Below are 22,244 nucleotides of genomic sequence, written 5' to 3'. Positions count from 1 at the left end.
GTACACAGTAATTCAAATAATTCTATGAGAATGTAAAAGCTAAACAAATATTACTGTACCTAATGCATGCATGTTACTGAACTTCTGTTTATTGTTTACTATTTGCATAACCTCAATAAAAATCTTTAATAATAAAAAAAAAAAAAAAAAAAAAAAGAACGGCCAACAAACAATGAAAATGGCTGATTGAGATTGTGTCAACATAAAAAACAGCTTATGGGCAGCTATTAACATGCCAATATTTATCTAGTTTGTGATAATCCCCAGTTATATAAAAGTAATAATGCTGTAACAAAATGCTTTAATGCATTAGAGCTTTATTACTCTTCTATTTAAAGGGCCACTAAACCCAAAATCTTTCTTTCATGATTCAGATAGAACATACAAATTTAAACAACATTACAATTTACTTCTATTATTTATTTTGCTTCATTTTTGAGATATCCTTATTTGAAGAAAAAGCAATGCACATGGGTGAGCCAATCACATGAGACTTCTATGAGCAGCAACCAATCAGCAGCTACTGCGCATATCTAGATATGCTTTTCAGCAAAGAATATCAAGAGAATAAAACAAATTAGATAATAGAAGTAAATTAGAAAGATGTTTAAAAAAGCATTCTCTTTCTAAATCATGAAAGAAAAAATGTGGGTATCATGGCCCTTTAAGGTATTCACTATGAAAATGCATCTCATTCTAGAGAAGTATATTTGTTTAAATCCACTTACCTGAAATTCTGGAAATTGATCAAAATAGTATTTTGTATAAAGCAGATGTGTTTTTATTAAAACAACAGTTGTGTCTGCTTTTTTTTCAGTCATGGTGGAACAGGATGTCAAACCGTTTTCGGAAGCTGAAATTGACACAAACACTCCGACATGGATTCTCCAATAACCGCTTGGTGCCTCTAACTGAAAATGCCAGTGCATCTCTAGACTCGGTGCGAAGAACGTCGTCCCAAACTGATACAATGAATCCACGGAGACCAGACTCTTCTACTGCATGGACTACTTCTAGCAAGGATAGTGGTAAGTAGACTGATCATATACTATTTCTTTCTTTCCAATGGCATGGAGAGTCCACAAACCCATTCTAAAAGAACACCCCAGCAGAGCTGTAAAGTGTCACTCCCATTATCCATAATCCCCAGTCATTCTTTGCCTTGAACATCGGGAGGTGTCATTTTTGGTTCATCACCTGGGTAGCGCTTGCTTATTGGTGGCTACATATAGACAACAATCAGAAAGTGCAACCCAGGTTCTAAACCAAACCTGGACTTGACCACTGATAATATGTATGGGTGCATTTAACAATAGAGCGGCCAATTAAGGTGAAACCAATATTGAGCAAAAATGCCAAACTTGCTTGTGTCATTTAAGCACGGAAACTGGGGGGCACGTGGACCTTAAAGGGTTAATGCCTTGTATACAATAGCCTTAAAAGAGAAAGTTGTAATTTGGTTTATGTGCAAGAACAACAATTGTAATAAATACAGTAGGTGCAATGACCGTGCTACTACTACTAACCATTGAAAGTATAGTATGTGTTAAAAACTTTTTAACCAACAGTTTTGAATGTGGGCTAGATTACAAGTGGTGCGCTAATGTTAGCATGCACAAAACTAAAATATCATGCCTGCGTTAATTTTTAAACTTTTAAACGAGTTGAAAGTACAGCAGTTGGGAAAATTAACCCTTCTGATCTGAGAGACCTGGAGCAGTTTGCGAAATAAGAGTGGTCCAAAATTCCAGTAGAGAGGTGTAAGAAACTTATTGATGGTTACAGGAAGTAATTGATTTCAGTTATTTTTTCCAAGGGGTGTGCTACCAAATATTAAATTGAGGGTGCCAATCATTTTGTCCAGTCCATTTTTGGAGTTTTGAGTGGAATGTGTCAGATTTGCCTTTTTTTTCTCAACTTTTTTTGTGTCATACCAATACAAACAAAAGAAATAAACATGAGAATGCCTAAACATTTTTAATTGCAACAATTTTCTGGACGAAGTTGTGCATTATCTGAAAGAAATGCAGGGGTGCCAATATTTTTGGCCATGACTGTGTGTGTGTGTGTATATGTATATATATATATATATATATATATATATATATATATATATATATATATATATATACTCCAACGGGCCAGCACTCACGATTCTATCTGTATCAACCCAGGGTGCCTCCAAACAGTAAGACAATCAATAGACAAACGGATGCACTCTCCAGGATTTTGAACAATCGTCACCTTTTAATGTAATGTTTCATGGTTTTGCACACAATAAACTATTCCCCCAAACAGGTCAATGGAGCAAGAAAAGTGGAGAAAAAAAACCTACTCATACGCAAACCCAATCGTATACTCTCAAGTTTGCTTACTCGACCTGAAAATATGAATATTTCACATTCCAATGTTCTTCACATAGCAGAATATGTGCTATTTATTCATAAATAAATATTTCTACATATATCTGATGGTATTTTGCACAAAAATATATTTCTTTCCTATGGCATGGAGAGTCCACAACGTCATTCCAATTACTAGTGGGATATTCAACTTCTGGCCAGCAGGAGGAGGCAAAGAGCACCCCAGCAAAGCTGTTAAGTGTAACTTCCCTTACCCATAATCCCCAGTCATTCTCTTTGCATCTGTCAATGGAGGATGTGCGAAGACGGTGTCTGAAGATATTTAATCCTTTTATGGGTACTTGTCCCTGCAAGCAAGGATTGGGGTTTAGCTGTGTCTACGTCAATCTCTGTAGTAAGATTAATGGTGGCTTTTAGCAGTTAGAAGGCGGCAAGGTAGTCTTTGCTTTGCTTCTAACAATTTTGCTACCCCTTTGTAGATAGCCAGGGTTGGTTACTCTGTTCTTTCTTTTACTACAGGTCCACGACAGGGAATGCAGTGCCTGTCACACCTAAGTAGCTACTATTTGCCCTGCAGCTGGATCCACAGGTAAGTGACTTTTCCTTCTAGGTAATGAAGGACAGCACTTCAGGAGGTTAACCCTCAAGTGGATCACTCTCTGGGACATAGTTACCCTATTGGTTTATGGGTACAGTGTTGGGGCAGCTTTTATTGAGGGTCAATGAACTCCTCAGGCACTTTATTGGTATGAGTCAGTTAGAGAGACTTAAGGGTTAATTTTCCCTAATTCTTGGCGGAAGGTATTTCAGTTTTTTTTTTACTTTTGCTGTGAAATTGGGAGGCAATACAATTGGGATTGGATTTTAGGCTTGTCAATCAGTATACAAGCTTAGCTGCAGAGTTATTATGGCTGATTAAAAAGTAGTAGCTTTTATGGTGGCCGTTTGTACGTAGCGGACCATCATGAGCTTCAGAGTGTCAGCTTGAAGTCTAGGTGTGTCGTCTTTGTTTTCTCGCCGATCAGATTGTCTGCACTAGAGAGAAGCTTAGCTGCAGAAAGGACCTATCCTCCCTGGGAGTTATTGTACCAGTCCCTCTAGAAGAACAATGTCTAGGATTCTATGCAAATCTATTTGTGGTTCCCGAAAAGGAGGGAACATTTTGTCTCATCCTAGATCTAAAGTCTCTCAACAAATTCCTCAGGATTCTGTCCTTCAAGATGGAAACTGTTTGTTTCATTCTGCCATTGGTTAAGGAAGGTCAGTTCATGACGACCATAGACCTGAAGGACGCGTATTTACACGTTCCCATTCACAGGGATCATTACCAGTTTCTAAGGTTTGCGTTTCTGGACATACATTTCCAGTTTATTGCCCTTCCGTTTGGTCTTGCCACAGTTCCCAGAATATTCACAAAGGTTCTGGGAGCCCTATTGGCAGTGATCAGATCCCAGGGAATTGCTGTGGCGCCTTATCTAGATGACATATTGGTTCAGGCGTCATCTTTTCAACTAGCATAATCTCATACAGAGATGTTTTTGTCTTTTCTACGTTCCCACAGGTGGAAGGTGAATCTGGAAAAGAGTTCTCTAGTTCCAACTACAAAAGTGTGCTTCCTAGGGACAATAATAGATTCCCTGTCCATGAAGATTTTCCTGATGGACATCAGAAAATACAAACCTCTGGCTGCTTGCCTTTCCCTCCAGTCTGCTTTTCATCCATCAGTGGCTCAGTGCATGGAGGTGATTGGTCTGATGGTGGCCTCCATGCACATCATTCCTTTTGCTTGGTTCCATCTGCGATTGCTGCAGCTTTGCATGCTTCATCAATGGAACGGAAACCATTTAGATTTATCGCAATCTGGACCCCCTAACAAGAGACTCTCTCTTGGTGGATGTCACAGGAACATCTGTCTCGGGGCACTTGCTTCTGAGACCTTCCTGGGTGATTGTGACTACGGAACTGTCAGGCTGGGGAGCTGTTTGGGGTTCTCTGAAAGCTCAGGGCCTGTGGTCTCGTGAAGAGTCTTCTCTTCCCATAAACATCTTGGAGTTGAGAGCAATCTTCAATACCTTGACAGCGTGGCCTCAATTATCTTTACTCTGGTTTATCAGATTCCAGTCGGACAACATCACCTCAGTGGCTTACATCAACCACCAGGGAGGAACTCAGAGTTCATTGACCATGAAGGTGGTGACTCGCATTCTGCAGTGGGTGGAAGCTCACGATTGTCTCCTATCTGCCATCCACATTCCAGGAGTGGACAATTGTGAGGCAGATTTTTTGAGCACACAGACTTTTCATCCCAGGGAGTGGGCTCTCCATCCGGAAGTGTTCTCCAGGATAACCCTCAGATGGGGGGTTCTTGGATCTAATGGCGTTTCGTCAAAACACCAAGCTTCCAAAGTATGGTTCAAAGTCAAGAGATCCTCAGGTCGCCCTGATAGATGCTCTGGCAGTCCCTTGGGATTTCGGGCTAGCATACCTGTTTCCTCTGTTTGCTCTCCATCTACGAGTCATTGCTTGTATCAAGCAGGAGAGAACGCCTTTGATTTTAATAGCTCCTACCTGGCCTTGCAGGATTTGGTTTGCGGATCTGATGAAGATGTTATCTCTTCCACCTTGGAGGTTACCTCTGAGGAAGGACCTTCTAATTCAGGGTCCTTTCCTCCATCCAAATCTAGATTCTCTGAAGCTGACTGCTTGAGATTGAACGCCTAGTCCTGTCTAGACCCTGTTTTTTCTGAAGCGGTCATTGATACTATGCTTCAGGCTTGTAAACCTGTTACTCACAGAATTTGCACTGTTTGAGCCTATGCATCTTGTTGATATAAAATTGTTATCTTGGAAGGTTTAGTTTGTTTCTCCTTGCTATTTCTTCCACTCACAGAGTTTCTGAGCGTTCAGCTCTGCATTGTGATTCCCCGTACCTTATTTTTCATGCAGATAAGGCGGTCCTTCGTACTAAATTGGGTTTTCTACCTAAGGTGGTGTCGGACCAAAACATTAATCAGGAAATTGTTGTTCCTTCTTTTTGTCCTAATCCTTCTTCCCATAAGGAATGTCTTTTGCATAACCTGGATGTTGTGCGTGCACTAAAATTTTACCTTTAAGCAACTAAAGATTTTCAACAGTCTTCTGCCCTATTTGTTGTTTTCTCTGGAAAACCTAAGGGTCAGAAAGCCACTTCCATTACCACTTCTACTACTCTTTCCCCCTGGTTAAGAAATATGATTCTTTTTTCTTATGAGACTGCTGGAAAGCAGCCTCCTGAGAGAATTACGGCTCATTCCACTAGGGCTGTCTCCTCTTCTTGGGCTTTCAAAAATGAAGCTTCTGTGGAACAGATTTGCAATGCGGCAACATGGTCCTCTTTGCATACTTTTTCCAAATCTACAAATTTGATATTTTTGCCTTGGCTGAGGCCTCTTTTGGGAAAACGTTTCTTCAAGCTGTGGTGCCTTCTGTTTATGTCCTCCTGCCTTGTTCTCCCTCCCTGTTCATTCTGTGTCCTCTAGCTTGGGTATTGGTTCCCACTAGTAATTGGAATGACGTTGTGGACTCTCCATGCCATAGGAAAGAAAACTAAATTTATGCTTACCTGATAAATTTCTTTCTTTACTGAGAGTCCACGACCCCGCCCTCTTTTTAAATTATAATTCGGCAGTTTTTTTGAGTAAACCTCAGGCACATTTTCACCCTTGTGTTTTGACCTCTTTGCAAAAAGCTTCTAGCAGAGTTTACGCTCAAGCAGGAGCATTAACTACCGCTCCACTTGTAATCTGGCCCTAAATAAATTAAATAATTTTTGCCTGAAAAAAAGATAATGACATTGTTTGCGCACTTTACTTATCCCTAATTGCCCTCAGCAAAATAGTTTACAAAAGGGAAGCGTAAGTTTCACCCACCCATAACTGTATAGTAACTGAAGTATTTTATACAAACTAGAACTTTACACTTTTATTCTCAGTCTAATCTTTGCTTTGAATGCACCATTATAGCTAGCGTTTATTTAGGGCTAGATTACAAGTGGATCGCTAATTTATCGCTCGTGAGCAAACAGGCAAATTTGCCCGTTTGTGGGTGTGCGATAAATAACCAGCCATTACCAGCGTTATTAGCGTTTATAAAATTAACCAGAGATCAGATCTGGTATTACTCAGTGAAGCTCAAATATCGCTTTCACAAAAGCTATATTTAGCGCTACACTTGTAATCTGGCACTTGGTGTTTAATGTTCGCTCATTAGATTTCTTACTATAACATAGGAACTGAAGAGACTGTTCCTGTCTTTGTGAATTGTGTTTGATTGAGTATTATAGTAGCCAGCTTACTGTACTATGCACTTTGTTTAGTAAGATGTTTCTGCCTCTCAGGTCTGGGCTCTACGAAGACTGAGAATGATGACGTACTACTGACTACAATGGTAAGGACTTTTACTACTTTTGCAAAAGACACAATCAAAATGATATTCATGTATGTTATGGTTTGTGTTAGGGATAACAGTCTTTAAACTCTAAGGGGCATATTAGAGCTTGATGCCCGTGTTTCTGGCAAGCCTTAAGACCGCTGCTCCATAACCTGTCCGCCTGCTCTGAGGCGGCGGGCAGACATCGCCAGAAATCAACCCGATCGAATATGATCGGGTTGATTGACACCCCCTGCTAGTGGCCGATTGGCCACAAATCTGCAGGTGCAATGATAAATGCAGAGAGTGTATGCTGTCGGCATTTATCGATGTGCAGGAGACATGATCTGCAATATCGGATCATGTCCGCTCACACAATGATAATTCGGCCCCTAAGCCTTACTAATAAAAACTCTAACTATACCTTTATATTCCAGTTTGGGTTCTCTGCTGTTTCTCTGCTTAGTGGAGAAAATAAGGATCTCTTAGTTATGTGAAACAGCTGCACAGATATGGCACATGAGCCTATAGAATCTTTTTATAGGGTAGGTGTATAAGAATCCATTTTTAAATCATACATTGATATATGTGGATTTTTTTATTTTTTTTTAAGCTTGGGGTTATGTAGCTCAGGTTTGACCAACTGGCAACCCATATGCCAGTCCTGCTGTACTTATTTTTTACAGCCCTGGGTAAAAGCAGAACTAAGTATCTCTACCATAGTTTTGTGGCCTCAGGAAAAAGTGGGCGGAAGTTCTGTGCTTCAGGTTCTTCTGCTTGGTGAGAAAACAAGATGGCGACAACTCAAAATAGCCCTCTGGAGGGGAGAACAACAGACAAACTGGAACCATACCCTTCAACCTTTCCTAAATCTGGTCATGTGCCACTGGACATGTTTGGAAAATATGTTATAATTTGTTTGTTTAATAGAGATACATTTATATGTGGTCCTTAAAGGGATAGTAAAGTCAATATTAAATTTATATGGATTAGATAGAGCATGATATTTTAGACAACTTTCCAATTTACTTCTTTTATCAATTCTCCTTAGTTTTCTTGGTATGCATTGTTAAAGAGCAATCTAAGGTGATTTCAGGAGCTTGCACGTGTCTATAGCCATCTGGCAGCAGTATTTGCAACATTGTTTATAGCAATTATACAGTGCCAGATTAAGAGTGGGTAAATTTGCCCATTTGTGGGCACACGTTAAAAAAACAACCATTATAAGTGTCTGGTTAATGATACTGCGAGTTCGCAATATCACTTTGGGCTAATCTCTGGTTAAAGATAAAAAGTTGCCCCTATTGCCCCCAAAATAAAGAGAACAGTACAGTACTTTAAAATAAAATATAAATATGAGCATCATTTAAAAAAAACAACTGTATGAAGCAGTTATAAGAGGTTAAAGTGGAGGGGATGTGGGGTATTTGAAAGAAAAGAAACGCACCTTAAGTGCCTTTACATGGAGGTCAATGGGCGAATTGCCCTCTGCACTGCGCTAGGTTGTTTGCCGTGGCTGCTGGCATGAAAACGAAGCTCCCATTGGAGCCCATGGAAGCTTGCTCTCGTTATCGCTTGGCTTGCTGCAATTGTGTTTTAGTTGTAATACCAGCATATATTTACGTGCAATGGTATTACTGAGTAGAGCGCAAATATCACCCTGGCGTAAGCCCAATATTGTGCTCCACTCATAAACTGGCCCACAATGTTGTAAACACTGCTGCCATAGACTGCTAAAGACACGTTTACACTTCTGAGCTACTTTCAGCAATCATATGTTTATTCTTTAACAAAGGATACCAGGAGAACAAAACAAATGTGATAATATAAGTAAATTTAGAGTTTGTTAAAAATTCATGCTCTGTTTTCATCATCATGGGCATGTCCTATCCCTAGGCAAATAGCAGATTTTTAAAAAATATTAGTACACATTAGTGGTGATATTATTGCACACATTTAAAACTCAAAGTATGTCTAATTAACATTTTCCTAAAGTTATAATTGTTCATCTGAAATAGAAGATATATCTGAAAGTCGATTTTAGACACAAAATGTATTTACTTGAGATTGGCCATCAAATTGCTGGTATTGGATAAGGAAAACAACATTACTCACAGACAATACCATTTAATATATTTGCTTAAATATATGTTTCTTTACAAGAACAAATATACATCAGAGATAATTATTTCTTTCCTAAGATATAGAGAGTCCACAACGTCATCAATTACTAGTGGTAATATCACTCCTGGCCAGCAGGAGGAGTCAAAGAGCACCACAGCAAAGCTGTTAAGTGTCACTCCCCTATAATCCCCATAATCCCCAGTCATTCTCTTTGTCTCTGTCAATGGAGGAGGTAAAGTTTTGGTGTCTGAACAAAATTTGATTTCCTTATGCTACAAGCAAGATTTTTGGGTATAGCTGTAGTTCACGTCAGTCTCTGCAGTAGAGTAGTGGAGACTTTAAAGCAGTTAGGAACTTGTGAGGTTTGCCTTGCTGCATTTTTCTAACATTTTGCTGCCCTAGTATAGAAAGCCAGAGTAGGTTTACTCTGTTCTTTCTTTTTTCTACAGGTCCCTGTGAGGAGCATGTGTCCTCTCACACTTTGTAAGCTGTCCTCCTGCTGGACGGCTAGACTGCAGGTAAGTGCTCTTTGTCTTCTAGGTATGAAGACTGCACTTTACAAGACAGTTAGCTATACAGAGGTCATAGTCATAAGGATCAGTGCTCCTAATATAGTTAACTCTGCAAATTTATTGGGACTTGTAAATCCTTTATGCTACAGGATTTCTTTTGGCAGGTGCAGGCACTTTTGAATGTGGGGCTCACAGTATATAACAGGACTGTGTGTGTTTACTGAGACGCAGTAGTTATTATGGGCTCTTATGATTCACTAAACAAGTTGTCAAGTGTTTTAAAGTGTACTCTCTATATGTTGTTAGTGAGCCGTTTTTAGGTAGCTGGTTGCATATCAGTTGGAAGTGACTGTTGTTTAAGCGACAAAGTACGGATAACAGAAAAAAGACACTTTCTTTCCGGCAACGGAACATGCGCTTTATACTATGCTGCGCAGTTCCTATTCAGTGCCGGGTTTTTCGGTCACATGACACGCCTCCCTGAGGCGAAGAGGAGCGGTGCCATTCCTCCTCTGTCTTCAGCATTGGCTTGCTACGGCGAGCCTGGCTCCATATCAACTCTGGTCTTTAGGTCTAAGGATCAGTGCAGTAAGGCAAATCAGTAAATCTGAGGTGTAGAGATGTCTGTAGGAATTTAGTGTAATTGCGTATGTTGCGCATATAAAAAATTTTGTACATTTAAAGTGATAGTACATTTTCTACAATTTTTTTTTTTTTTCTGTGGGGACTTTGTTTTTAATCATGTAATCTGAAGATATCCCTTATAACAAATGTTTTTTGTGCCTAGAGGCGCAAATTGTTGTGTCTGTGATGAGAGCAGGATGTGATGTCACTAGTTTGGGGGCGGGGCTTAGGTCCGGTAGTCTGTGTCGCAGTGAGTTAGTACAATCAACCTGAATAGATGAGTGTTGCTGTGCTCTGTAATTAATTAGAGTTGTACCATCATTGCTGTGTCCTGCATATGTCCTGCATCTCATGACATGGTGTCAGAAGTTCTGGCCTGCGCTTCTGTTCCTGATCAATGACAATGTCAAGGTTTTCCCCACCTGAGCCTTTTGACTTCTCTCAGCCTGCAGCTTGGCCCACATGGCGTCAGCGGTTTCAGCGCTTCAGGATTGCTTCCAAACTGAACAAGGAGAGTGGTGAAGTACAAGTTAATTCTCTTTTATACTCTATGGGGAAAGATGTGGAGCCAGTGTTCAATGCTTTTACTTTCCAAGAAGGGGAAGAATTTAACTTTGATATAGTTATGGATAAACTCAGTGCCCACTCAGCATGAGGAAGGAGATGTTAAACAGGATTCACAATGGCCACTTAGGCATTACAAAGTGCAGAGAAAGGGCAGCTACAGCTGTGTGGGGCCTGGGATCAGCTCCGACATTGCAAATCACGTGTCTAAATGTGCCTTTTGCCGGGAACGCCGGCCTACTCAGAGAAGGGAGCCCTTGATTTCTACTCCGCTGCCTGCGGGGCCGTGGCAGAAAATAGCTGCTGATTTGTGTGAACTGCACGGAAAAAAGTTCCTTGTTGTGATTGACTACTATTCCAGGTATTTGGAAATTGCACCCCTGAATGATATCACAAGTCAAGCCGTTATCATTCGCCTGAAGAGCTTGTTCGCCCGGTGGGGCATTCCAATGGAGCTGGTGAGTGATAATGGTATGCAGTTCGCTTCTACAGAGTTCAGGGCTTTCAGCAGGGAATATGACTTTGTACATTCCACGTCAAGTCCACATTATACGCAGGCCAACGGAATGGCTGAAAGGGCAGTTCAAACAACAAAATTAATTCTAAAGCAATCTGAGCCGTACCTAGCCCTCTTGTCATACAGGGTGACGCCCATTCAAGCCACCGGGTTTAGCCCGGCACAGCTGATGCTAGATTCGCACCACTTTACCCTCAGTGGGTGTCTTCAAGCCGCCTGGCCCTGTTCCTCGGGACGAAGTCCTTAGGAGGGATGAAGAGGCCAAAAAGGGTTATCGTTTCTTCTACGACACGAGACATTCTGTCAGGCCCTTACAGGAACTGAATGCGGGGCAAGGTGTCAGAATTAAACTGGATGATGAGAAAAAATGGAAGACGCCTGGTACGGTAATTGGACGCTCTCCAGAACCAAGGTCTTATACAGTCCTTACTGATGGAGGGACGGTTACACGCCGTAACCGAAGACATATTCAGCCTGTACCTGAGAGTCTGGAACCGGATGCCTCAGTACCACCGCCGGTGGGAGCCCCTGTTCTAAGAGAGGTGCCTTCCCCTCAGCAAGATCACAGCGGGGATATATCTTTGCCTCCAGCAGACTCTTATTCACCATCTTCTGTATCAGAGGACAGTTCATGCAAAGTTACATCAAGCGGAAGAGTGGTGAAACTTCCGGCCCGATATAGGGACTGACTTTAGCTAGAACAGTGACCGGAAGTATGGGCAGAATAATCCCATGGTCACTGTGGACTAGGGTAGTCTACCCTGATGTCCAAGTCACGATTTAATTTATGCATTTATATTTTCTGAACCTATTTGTTTATATATTGTTCGGAAAAAAAATGTTGTATACTCTGTTCGTATACCTTGTTATTTGTTATATTCAAATGTATGCTTCGCCTTTGAAAAAGGGGAAGATGTGATGAGAGCAGGATGTGATGTCACTAGTTTGGGGGCGGGGCTTAGGTCCGGTAGTCTGTGTAGCAGTGAGTTAGTACAATCAACCTGAATAGATGTATGTTGCTGTGCTCTGTAATAAAATAGAGTTGTACCATCATTGCTGTGTCCTGCATATGTCCTGCATCTCATGACAGTGTCCATACAATTTTTTGACTCATGTTGAGTTTCAATACTAAAGTATAAGAATAAAATATTGCCCTTTGAGCCAAATATTTCTCAGGATGATACTGTTCAGGCAATGCCGCAGCTTTCCCCTCATATGTCCCAAGCCGTTATGGTGTCACATACAGTGCCCTGCAGTTCCTCTCAACCTCCTGGAGGAGTTTTTTTTTTTTTTGCCTGCAGAAATTGTTGCCCAGATATCTACTGCGGTATATGCGGCTTTATCTGCCTTTCCTATGCTAAAGGTAAGACGCAAGAGGAAAATTAGAGATTCAGATAGTAAGGTTTCTGTTCCATCTGCTACTACTCACGTTGCTCTTCATCATACGTCTGATGAGAAGAATATGTCAGTAGCTTCTGAGGGTGAAATCTCAGATTCGGATAGTATAATTCCTTCATCTGATGCTGAAGTAGAAACCTTCAGATTTAAGCTTGAACACCTTCCCTTTGTGTATTGTTATAGGAGGTTTTGGCTACTTTAGAAGACTCTGATACTCTTGTCGTTGTCAACTCTATGAAATCTAGTTAAAGGGACAGTAAACACCAGAAATGTTGTTTAAAAAGGTAGATAATCCCTTTATTACCCATTCCCCAGTTTTGCATAACCAACACAGTTATAATAATATAATAATATACGATTTACCTCTGTAATTACCTTGTATCATTGCCTCTGCAAACTGCCCCCTTATTTCAGTTCTTTTGATAGACCTGAATTTTTAGCAAATCAGTGCTCACGCCTAGGAGCTTCACGTACCTGAGCTCAATGTTATCTATATGAAACACATGAACTAACGCCCTCTAGTGGTGAAAAACTGTCAAAATGCTATTAGATTAGAGGCGGCCTTCAAGGTCTAAGAAATTAGCATATGAACCTCCTAGGTTTAGCTTTCAACTAAGAATACCAAGAAAACAAAGCAAAATTGGTAATAAAAGTAAATTGGAAAGTTGTTTAAAATTACATGCCCTATTTAAATCATGAAAGTTTTTTTTTATTTGACTGTCCCTTTAATTTAATAACTACTATGACCAGAACGTGCAATGGAGATTATTGCACAGGAATGGGAGAGGCCAGGGATTCCTTTCTCCCCGTCTCCTGTCTTTAAAAAGATGTTTCCTGTTGCTGACTCCATTAAGGATTCATGGCGCACAGTGCCTAAAGTAGAAGGGCAGGGCCGGATTGGGCAGCCGGGATACCGAGAAAAATCCTGGTGGGCCGCCGGCCGGCAGCTCAGCTGGGCTGGCTGAGTGCCAGTAGTGAGCTCAGAGCAGGCTGGGCTGGCTGAGTGCCAGTAAAGAGCTCAGAGCAGGCTGGGCTGGCTGAGTGCTACTAGAGAGCTCAGAGCAGGCTGGGCTGGCTGAGTGCCAGTAGAGTGCTCAGAGCAGCAATTAGCATTAACGGCACTCGGCTTCGGCTAGTAGTTGGCTTGGCTCAGCAGCTGCAAGTAATGATTTGCAGTTTGCATATTGCATTAGGTGTAGGCCGCAGGCCGCCGCCAGTGAATATTTTTGATGCGATTGTGGCAGCAGTGGCAGTGCCCGCGTGGGCCTCCGCCAGGCCGCTAATCAGTGCTCAGCTCACGCTCCGCCTGCCACAGTGAGTGCCCTGTTTCCACCAGTCCCATTCAGTGCCAGCCAGCAACTAGTAGCAAATCTATTCTGACTGTACAGTATGTATATGTGTGATGCATGCTGCCAGTGGGCCAGCATCACACATATACACATTTAGAATAGATTTGCTGCTAGAGTTGCTCTTGTTGCTTAGTAGTAATAGACACACTATAGACTAGAGTAGACTGTCTTAAGTTATAACAAATAACCAGCCGCAACCTACCGCAAGTTCAGAGACTGTCTGAGTCTGTCTATCACTCACAGCTCACCTGTCACTGGATGAGGCCAGGGAATGTGTGGGTGAGCCAGGCCCGCCCGGCTAGAACGTCACTTTCGTTATCACTCGTCTCACACGTGACATAGTCAGGAGGGAGCGTCAACTAACCTAGTTGAGTTGGAGGCCATGTGGGGTCACGTGTGCAACGGACGGTCATGGGCGTCGACGCAGTTACGCAGAGGCAGAACAGTGAACACCAGACTCAGCATTTACAACTAATACGTTTAATAACAGTAAGATGAGGTTCCAAAAAATTATAAAACTTAAAAAAAAAAACTTAAGAAAGGTTAGATATGTATTAATGTATGTTAATTCAAAATAGTGAGTTTAGGGGTAAGCATCAGCGAGAAGGGGCACGTCACAATTATATGTATATTATTATCAATATAGGGTATAGATTTGGTTTGGTCTTATACTCTGTCTCTAATGAAGCAGACGGGGATATTACTTCCTTCATCTTTATAATCCTATTGTGGGTCTGGAGAAGAGATCTAATGGTGATGTTTAATTGGGGAAAGGGGCAGAGGTTGGAAACAATGCACTTATCTTATGCTAACCGTAAAAGCACATTCAGATGTCACAGTTATTGCACAGGGCTGTTAATGTGGGGGGTTAACTCTTCCACATCCATTTGACATTTGCAGAATTGCTTTGCTGTGAAGAATAGAGAGTGTGTGTGTATGTATATATATATATATATATATATATATAATGTGTGTAAGTAAAACACACACTCAACTTTGTGCAGGGCTGGATTGGGCCATGAGTTGGAGGGGGGGGGGGGCGAGGCTGAGCCAGAGGGGGGCGGGACTGGGCCGGGCCATACAAATTTCCAGGGCTGGTCTTATTTCCCAGTCCGGCCCTGTAGAAGGGTCCATTTCTACTCTGGCTAAGAGAACTACGATCCCTATAGAGAATATCTGCTCTTTTAAGGATCCAATGGACAAAAATCTGGAGCCTTATTTGAAGAAGATGTATGTTCATTAAGGTCTTCAATAGCAATCTGCAGTTTGTTTTGCCACTGTGTCTAATGCGGCATCTTATTGGTGCGACGCCTTGTTAGATTCACTTCAGGTGGAGACATCTTTTGGAGGAGATCCAAGACAAGATTAAGGCTCTCAAGCTAGCCAATTCCTTTATTTCTGATGCTACCATGCAAGTTATTAAACTGGGAGCCAAGATATCTGGCTTTGCTGTGCTAGCCCGCAGGGCGTTGTGACTATAATCTTAGTCAGCGGAAGTTACTTCTAAGTCCAAGCTTCTGGCGCTTCCTTACAAGGGTAAGACCTTGTTTGGACCTGGTCTGGCAGAAATAATTTCTAATATTACTGGTGGAAAAGGATCTTTTCTACCACAAGACATGAAAAGTAGACCTAAAGGACGTCAAATTAATTTTCGTTCCTTTCTGTAACTTCCAAGGAAGGTCTTCCTCTTCCAAGCAGGAACAGTCTAAGTCTTCTTCCAAACCCAATCAGTCTTGGAATAAGGGGAAGCAATCAAAGAAACCCTCAGCTGAATCTAAGTCAGAATGAAGGGTCAGCCCCCGATCTGGGATTGGATCAAGTGGGGGGCAGACTTTCCCTGTTTTGTCAAGCGTGGATATGAGATGTCCCAGATCCTGTGGACATAGTATCTCAGGGTTACAAAATAGAATTAAAAAATGTCCCTCCTTGGGGCAGGTTCCACTTCTCAAGATTATCTGCAGACCAGATAAAAAGAGAGGCATTCTTTAACTGCGTTCAAGATCTTTCCTCCCTGGGAGTGATTGTTCCTGTTCCAGTGAGGGAACAGGGTCTAGGATTCTATTCAAATCTGTTTGTGGTTCCCAAAAAAGGAGGGAACTTTTTGACCCATTTTAGACCTAAAGTGTCTCAACAAGTTTCTCAGGGTACCGTCCTTCAAAATGGAAACTATTCATTCCATTCTTCCTTTGGTCAGTTCATGACGACCATAGACCTGAAGGATGCGTATCTTCATGTTCCCATCCACAGGGATTATCACAAGTTCCTGAGATTTGCTTTTCTAGACAGACTCTTTCAGTTTGTAGCTCTTCCGTTTCGCCTTGCTACAGGTCCCAGGAGGTTCTGGGGGCTCTTTTGGCAGTGATCAGGTCTCTGGGAATTGCAGTGGCGCCATACCTGGACGACATATTGGTTCAGGCTCCATCTTTTCAACAAGATAACTCTAATACTGAGATCTTGTTGTCTTTTCTACGTTCCCACGGAAGGAAAGTGAATCTGGAAAAGAGTTCCCTTTTTCCAGCTACAAGGGTAGTTTTCTTAGGGACCATAATAGATTCCCTATTTATGAAAATATTTCTGACGGAGGTCAGAAAATCCAAGATTCTTTCCTCTTGCCTCTCTCTGCAGTCTACTGTTCGGCCATCAGTGGCTCAATGCATGGAGGTAATTTGTCTGATGGTTGCTTCCATGGACATCATTCCCTTTGCTCGATTCCATTTGAGAGCTCTGCAGTTATGCATGCTCAGACAATGGAATGGAGATCATTCGGAAGATAGATATAGATCAGTCGACAAGAGACTCTCTCCTGTGGTGGCTTTCTCAGGAGCATCTGTCTCAGGGCACATGCTTCCGGAGACCTTCCTGGGTGATTGTGATGATGGACGTCAGCCTGCTGGGCTGGGGAGCAGTCTGGGACTCGTTAAAGGCGCAGGGACTATGGACTCGGGATGAGTCTGCTCTCCCCATAAACATCTTGGAGTTGAGAGCGATTTACAATGCTCTGATGGCTTGGCCTCAGTTGTCCTTAGCCCGGTTTATCAGGTTTAAGTCAGACAACATCACCTCAGTGGCTTACATCAACCACCAGGGAGGAACTCAGAGTTCCTTAGCTATGAGGGAGGTGGCTCGGATTGTTCGGTGGGCGGAAGCTCACAATTGCTGTCTATCTGCCATCCACATTCCAGGAGTGGACAACTGGGAAGCGGATTTCCTGAGCAGACAGACGTTTCATCCCTGGGAGTGGGCTCTCCATCCGTAGGTGTTTTCCAGGTTAACCCTCAAATGGGGGGTGCCGGAGTTGGATCTGATGGCATCTCGGCAGAACGCCAAGCTTCCAAGGTACGGTTCAAGGTCAAGAGATCTGCAGGCCACCCTGATAGATGCTCTAGCGGTTCCTTGGGATTTCAATCTAGCATACCTGTTTCCTCCATTTGCTCTCCTTCCACGAGTCATTGCTCGTATCAAACAGGAGAGAGCATTGGTAATTCTAATAGCTCCTGCATGGCCTAGCAGGATCTGGTATGTAGACCTAGTGAAGATGTCATCTCTTCCACCTTGGAGGTTGCCTCTGAGGAAGGACCTTCTAACTTAGGGTCCATTCCTTAATCCAAATCTCGTTTCTCTGAAGCTGTCTGCTTGGAGATTGAATGCTTAGTTCTGTCTAAGTGTAGTTTTTCTGAGTCGATCATTGAGACTATGATTCAGGCTCGCAAGCCTGTTACTAGGAAAATTTACCATACGGTACGGCCTAAATACCTTAATTGGTATTAATCCAAGGGCTATTCTTGCAGTAGGGTCAGGATTCCTAGGATTTTGTATTTTCTCCAGGAAGGTCTGAAAGAAGGATTGTCAGCCAGTTCTCTGAAGGGTCAGATTTCTGCATTATCTATTTTGTTGCATAAGCGTCTAGTGGATGTACCAGATGTTAAATTCTTTTGTCAGTCACTGGTCAGTATCAGGTCTGTGTTTAAGTCTGTTGCTCCTCCTTGGAGCCTTAACCTTGTTCTTAAAGTTTTGCAGCAGGCTCCATTTGAGCCTTTGCATTCCATAGATATTAAGTTGTTATTTTGGAAGGTTTTGTTTCTTATTGCTATCTCTTCTGCTCGGAGAGTCTCGGAACTCTCGGCCTTGCAGTGTGATTCGCCTTACCTTATTTTTCATGCTGATAAGGTGGTTCTTCGTTCTAAGTTGGGGTTTCTTCCCAAAGTGGTTTCGGATAGACATTTTAATCAGGAAATTGTTGTTCCTTCTCTATGTCCTATTCCTTCTTCTCATATGGAACGCTTGTTGCACAACTTGGATGTTGTGCGTGGTCTAAAATTCTACTTACAGGCGACTAAGTTTTTTTGCCAGTCCTCTGTCCTGTTTGTTGTTTCTCTGGAAAGGGTAGAGGTCAGAAGGCTACTGCTACTTCTCTTTCCCTCTGGTTGAAAAGTATAATCGGTTTGGCTTATGAGACTGCTGGTCAACAGCCTCCTGATAGAATTACTGCTCATTCCACGAGGGCTGCTTCCTCTTCTTGGGCTTTCAAACATGAAGTTTCTGTAGGACAGTTTTGGAAGGCTGCAACATGGTTCTCTCTGAATACTTTTTCAAATTTTACAAAATCTGATACTTTTGTCTCGACTGAGGCTTCTTTTGGGAGAAAGGTTCTTCATGCGCTGGTGCCTTCTGTTTAGGTCTGCCTGTCTTGTTTTCCCTCCCTAGTCATCTGTGACCTCTAGCTTGGGTATTGGTTCCCACTAGTAGTTGATTACGTTGTGGACTCTCCATATGTTAGGAAAGAAAACAAAATTTATGCTTACCTGATAAATTTATTTATTTCCGGATATGGAGAGTCCACAACCCCACCCTTATATTTAAGACAGTTCTTTTTGACTAAGCCTCAGGCACCTCTACACCTTTGTGTTATTCCTTTTTCCACTTCCCTTCGGTCGAGTGACTGGGGATTATGGGTAGGGGAGTGACACTTAACAGCTTTGCTGTGGTGCTCTTTGCCTCCTCCTGCTGGCCAGGATTGATATTCCCACTAGTAATTGATGTCATGGACTCTCCATATCCGGAAATAAATAAATTTATCAGGTAAGAATACATTTTGTTTTTCAGTATAATAAGCAGAGGCTTATTATGTGATTTGTATTGAATAACTGTTTAGTTTTAATATTCCATTAAAAGGGACATAAAACCCAAACTTTTCCTTTCATGATTTATATTGTGCATTCAATTTTAAACAACTTTCCATTTTACTTCTATTATATAATTTTCTTTGTTCTCTTTGTATCCTTTGTTGAAAATCATACCTATGTAGGCCCAGGAACAGAGAGCTAGCTGCTGATTGGTGGCTTTGCATATACGCCTCATGCCATTGACTTCGCAATGTGTTCAACTAGCTCCCAGTAGTGCATTGCTGCTTTTCCAATCAAGGATACTAAGAGAATGAAGCAAAATTGATTGCAGATTGATTTTTTTTCGGTTTTCATATCCCTTTAAGTATGATTTGAAACATATAATGCCACTTTTTGTTTAATCTAATTAAAAAGACATTAGAGCAATTGTTTTGTTTCATGATTCTGATGGCGAATACAATTTTAAAAAGTTTCCAATTTACTTCTATCATCAAATTCACTTTTTTCTAATGATATTCATTGTTGAAGAGAATACTTAGGTAGATAGCGTGCACATTTCGGAAGAACTATATGTCAACAGTTTGGCAACAATTTGCACAGTATATCATATTAAATCACTCCTGAGCCTACTTACTTGCTATTCCACAAAGGATACCAAGAGAATGAAGTAAATATAATACAAGTAAATTGGAAATTTTCTTAAAATTATATGTTCCATCTGAATCACAAAAAAAATGGTTTTAGGTATATGTCCCTTTAAAAAAAACAATTGCACCATATAATTGAACTTTTTGCATTTTCAGTGGGTAAGTGGCACTAATAATGCTACACTAATTAAAAACATTAAAGGAACAGTCTACACCTTAGTCTTCTTAAAGTCTTACCTTAATTTAAGCTGAAAATAGCCTCCTGCACCCCTTTCTATATCATGCAGCACGAACAGTAAAAAAGTTATTTTAAAATGAATATTGTTTCTGGCCACTGATGCCATCACGATCTGGACTGCATCTAGACACTGCTAAATAGCATTGACAGTCTGTTGAATCCAACTAGTGAGCCTTTTGTGATTGGATGCCAAATGCAGCCTAGATCATGATGTAATCAGTGGGCTGAACTTGGCAGTCATTTCAAACTGGCCAATAATACTATTAATTTTGAAATAACTTTTTACTGTTCCTGCTGCATGATATAAAAAGAGTACAGGAGGCTATTTGCAGCTTAATCTAAGGTAAGACTTTAAGATTAATAAAGTGTATACTGTCCCTTTAAGGATTATTTTGTAAATGAGAACTGTCCTTTTAATCCTGTGAATCTCAGTACACATTGTGTGTCTTTATCTCCCTAGTTAAAGAATGGAGCACCCTTTGCCAAACTCCCAAATGACAAGCTAAAAGCTGTAATCCCACCATTCCTACCTCCTTCCAACTTTGAGCTGTGGAATTCTGACAGATCCAGGATCAGCAGGGATGGTAAAATAGAGCAGAGCCGAACATCAATGCCGCAGAGGCTCTCAAAACCCAATTTCAACAGCAGTGGGAATTCTGATATTGTAAGTACTGTGTATTATATTGTACGTAATGGCACATAGGACTATATATTATCAGACTTCTCCAACCTTAAGCTGGGGAACCACACTATTGCCCTCCAATAAATGAGCCCTCTGTTTCTTTTTTTAATGGGCCCTCTGTTTCTCCAAAAATAATTCTGTTTGCTTTTGAACAAGGTAGGTATTTTTTTAGGGAAGTAAACACCTTTAAATTTTATTATAAAATGTTTAGTTATCTGTTGTTACACAACTTTGCAATATACTTTAATTATTTATGCCCCCCCCCTTTCTCCAACATAGGTGTGTCCGGTCCACGGCGTCATCCTTACTTGTGGGATATTCTCCTCCCCAACAGGAAATGGCAAAGAGCCCAGCAAAGCTGGCCATATAGTCCCTCCTAGGCTCCGCCTACCCCAGTCATTCTCTTTGCCGTTGCACAGGCAACATCTCCACGGAGATGGCTTAGAGTTTTTTGGTGTTTAAATGTAGTTTTATTCTTCAATCAAGAGTTTGTTATTTTAAAATAGTGCTGGTATGTACTATTTACTCTGAAACAGAAAAGAGATGAAGATTTCTGTTTGTAAGAGGAAGATGATTTTAGCAACCGTTACTAAAATCGATGGCTGTTTCCACACAGGACTGTTGAGATGAAGTAACTTCAGTTGGGGGAAACAGTGGGCAGACTTTGCTGCTTGAGGTATGACACATTTCTAACAAGACTTGGTAATGCTGGAAGCTGTCATTTTCCCTATGGGATCCGGTAAGCCATTTTCTTAGTTTAAATATAAGAATAAAGGGCTTCACAAGGGCTTTAAAGACTGGTAGACATTTTTCTGGGCTAAAACGATTACTTTATAAGCATATTTAATGGATTATAACTTTGAAGAGTTATTTTAATCTTGGGAATTGTATTAAAAAAACGGCAGGCACTGTATTGGACACCTTTTTCACTGGGGGCCTTTTCTAGTCATAGGCAGAGCCTCATTTTCGCGCCACTAATGCGCAGTTGTTTTTGGAAAGCAAGGCATGCAGATGCATGTGTGAGGAGCTAAGAACCACTGAAAAAGCTTATAGAAGGCATCATTTGGTATCGTATTCCCCTCTGGGCTTGGTTGGGTCTCAGCAAAGCAGATACCTGGGACTGTATAGGGGTTAAATGCTTTCAAATTTGGTGTGCAATACTTTTAAGGCTTTAAGATACTGTGGTGAAATTTGAACAATTCCTTCATACTTTTTCACATATTCAGTAATAAAGTGTGTTCAGTTTAAAATTTAAAGTGACAGTAACGGTTTTATTGTAAAACGTTTTTTGTGCTTTGTTGACAAGTTTAAGCCTGTTTAACATGTCTGAACCATCAGATAACGATGTTCTATATGTATGAAAGCCAATGTGTCTCCCCATTTAAATATATGTGATAATTGTGTCATAGTGTCCAAACAAAGTAGGGACAATAATGCCATAGATAATGATATTGCCCAAGATGATTCCTCAAATGAGGGGAGTAAGCATGGTACTGCATCATCCCCTTCTGTGTCTACACCAGTTTTGCCCACACAAGAGGCCCCTAGTACATCTAGTGCGCCAATACTTATTACCATGCAACAATTAACGGCTGTAATGGATAATTCTATTGCAAACTTTTTATCCAAAATGCCTACTTCTCAGAGAAAGCGCGTTTGCTCTGTTTTAAACACTGAAGAGCAAGAGGACGCTGAT

The 22,244-nt window shown here is 41.3% G+C and overlaps 1 protein-coding gene across 1 annotated transcript in view; it reads left to right on the top strand.

The window, feature by feature from the left end:
* ANKS6 (ankyrin repeat and sterile alpha motif domain containing 6) overlaps positions 1–22,244 on the top strand; it is a 205,582-nt gene that overhangs the window by 138,870 nt on the left and 44,468 nt on the right. Inside the window, exons 7-9 of the mRNA XM_053714399.1 lie at positions 818–1,028; positions 6,739–6,788; positions 20,327–20,530. Of these exons, the coding sequence (XP_053570374.1) occupies positions 818–1,028; positions 6,739–6,788; positions 20,327–20,530 (465 nt within the window). The remainder of the gene's footprint in view (positions 1–817; positions 1,029–6,738; positions 6,789–20,326; positions 20,531–22,244) is intronic.

Source organism: Bombina bombina, chromosome 5 (assembly GCF_027579735.1).
Source record: "Bombina bombina isolate aBomBom1 chromosome 5, aBomBom1.pri, whole genome shotgun sequence".
In the NCBI taxonomy this organism is placed as follows: domain Eukaryota; kingdom Metazoa; phylum Chordata; class Amphibia; order Anura; family Bombinatoridae; genus Bombina; species Bombina bombina.
This window is presented reverse-complemented; position numbering and strand designations above follow the sequence as displayed.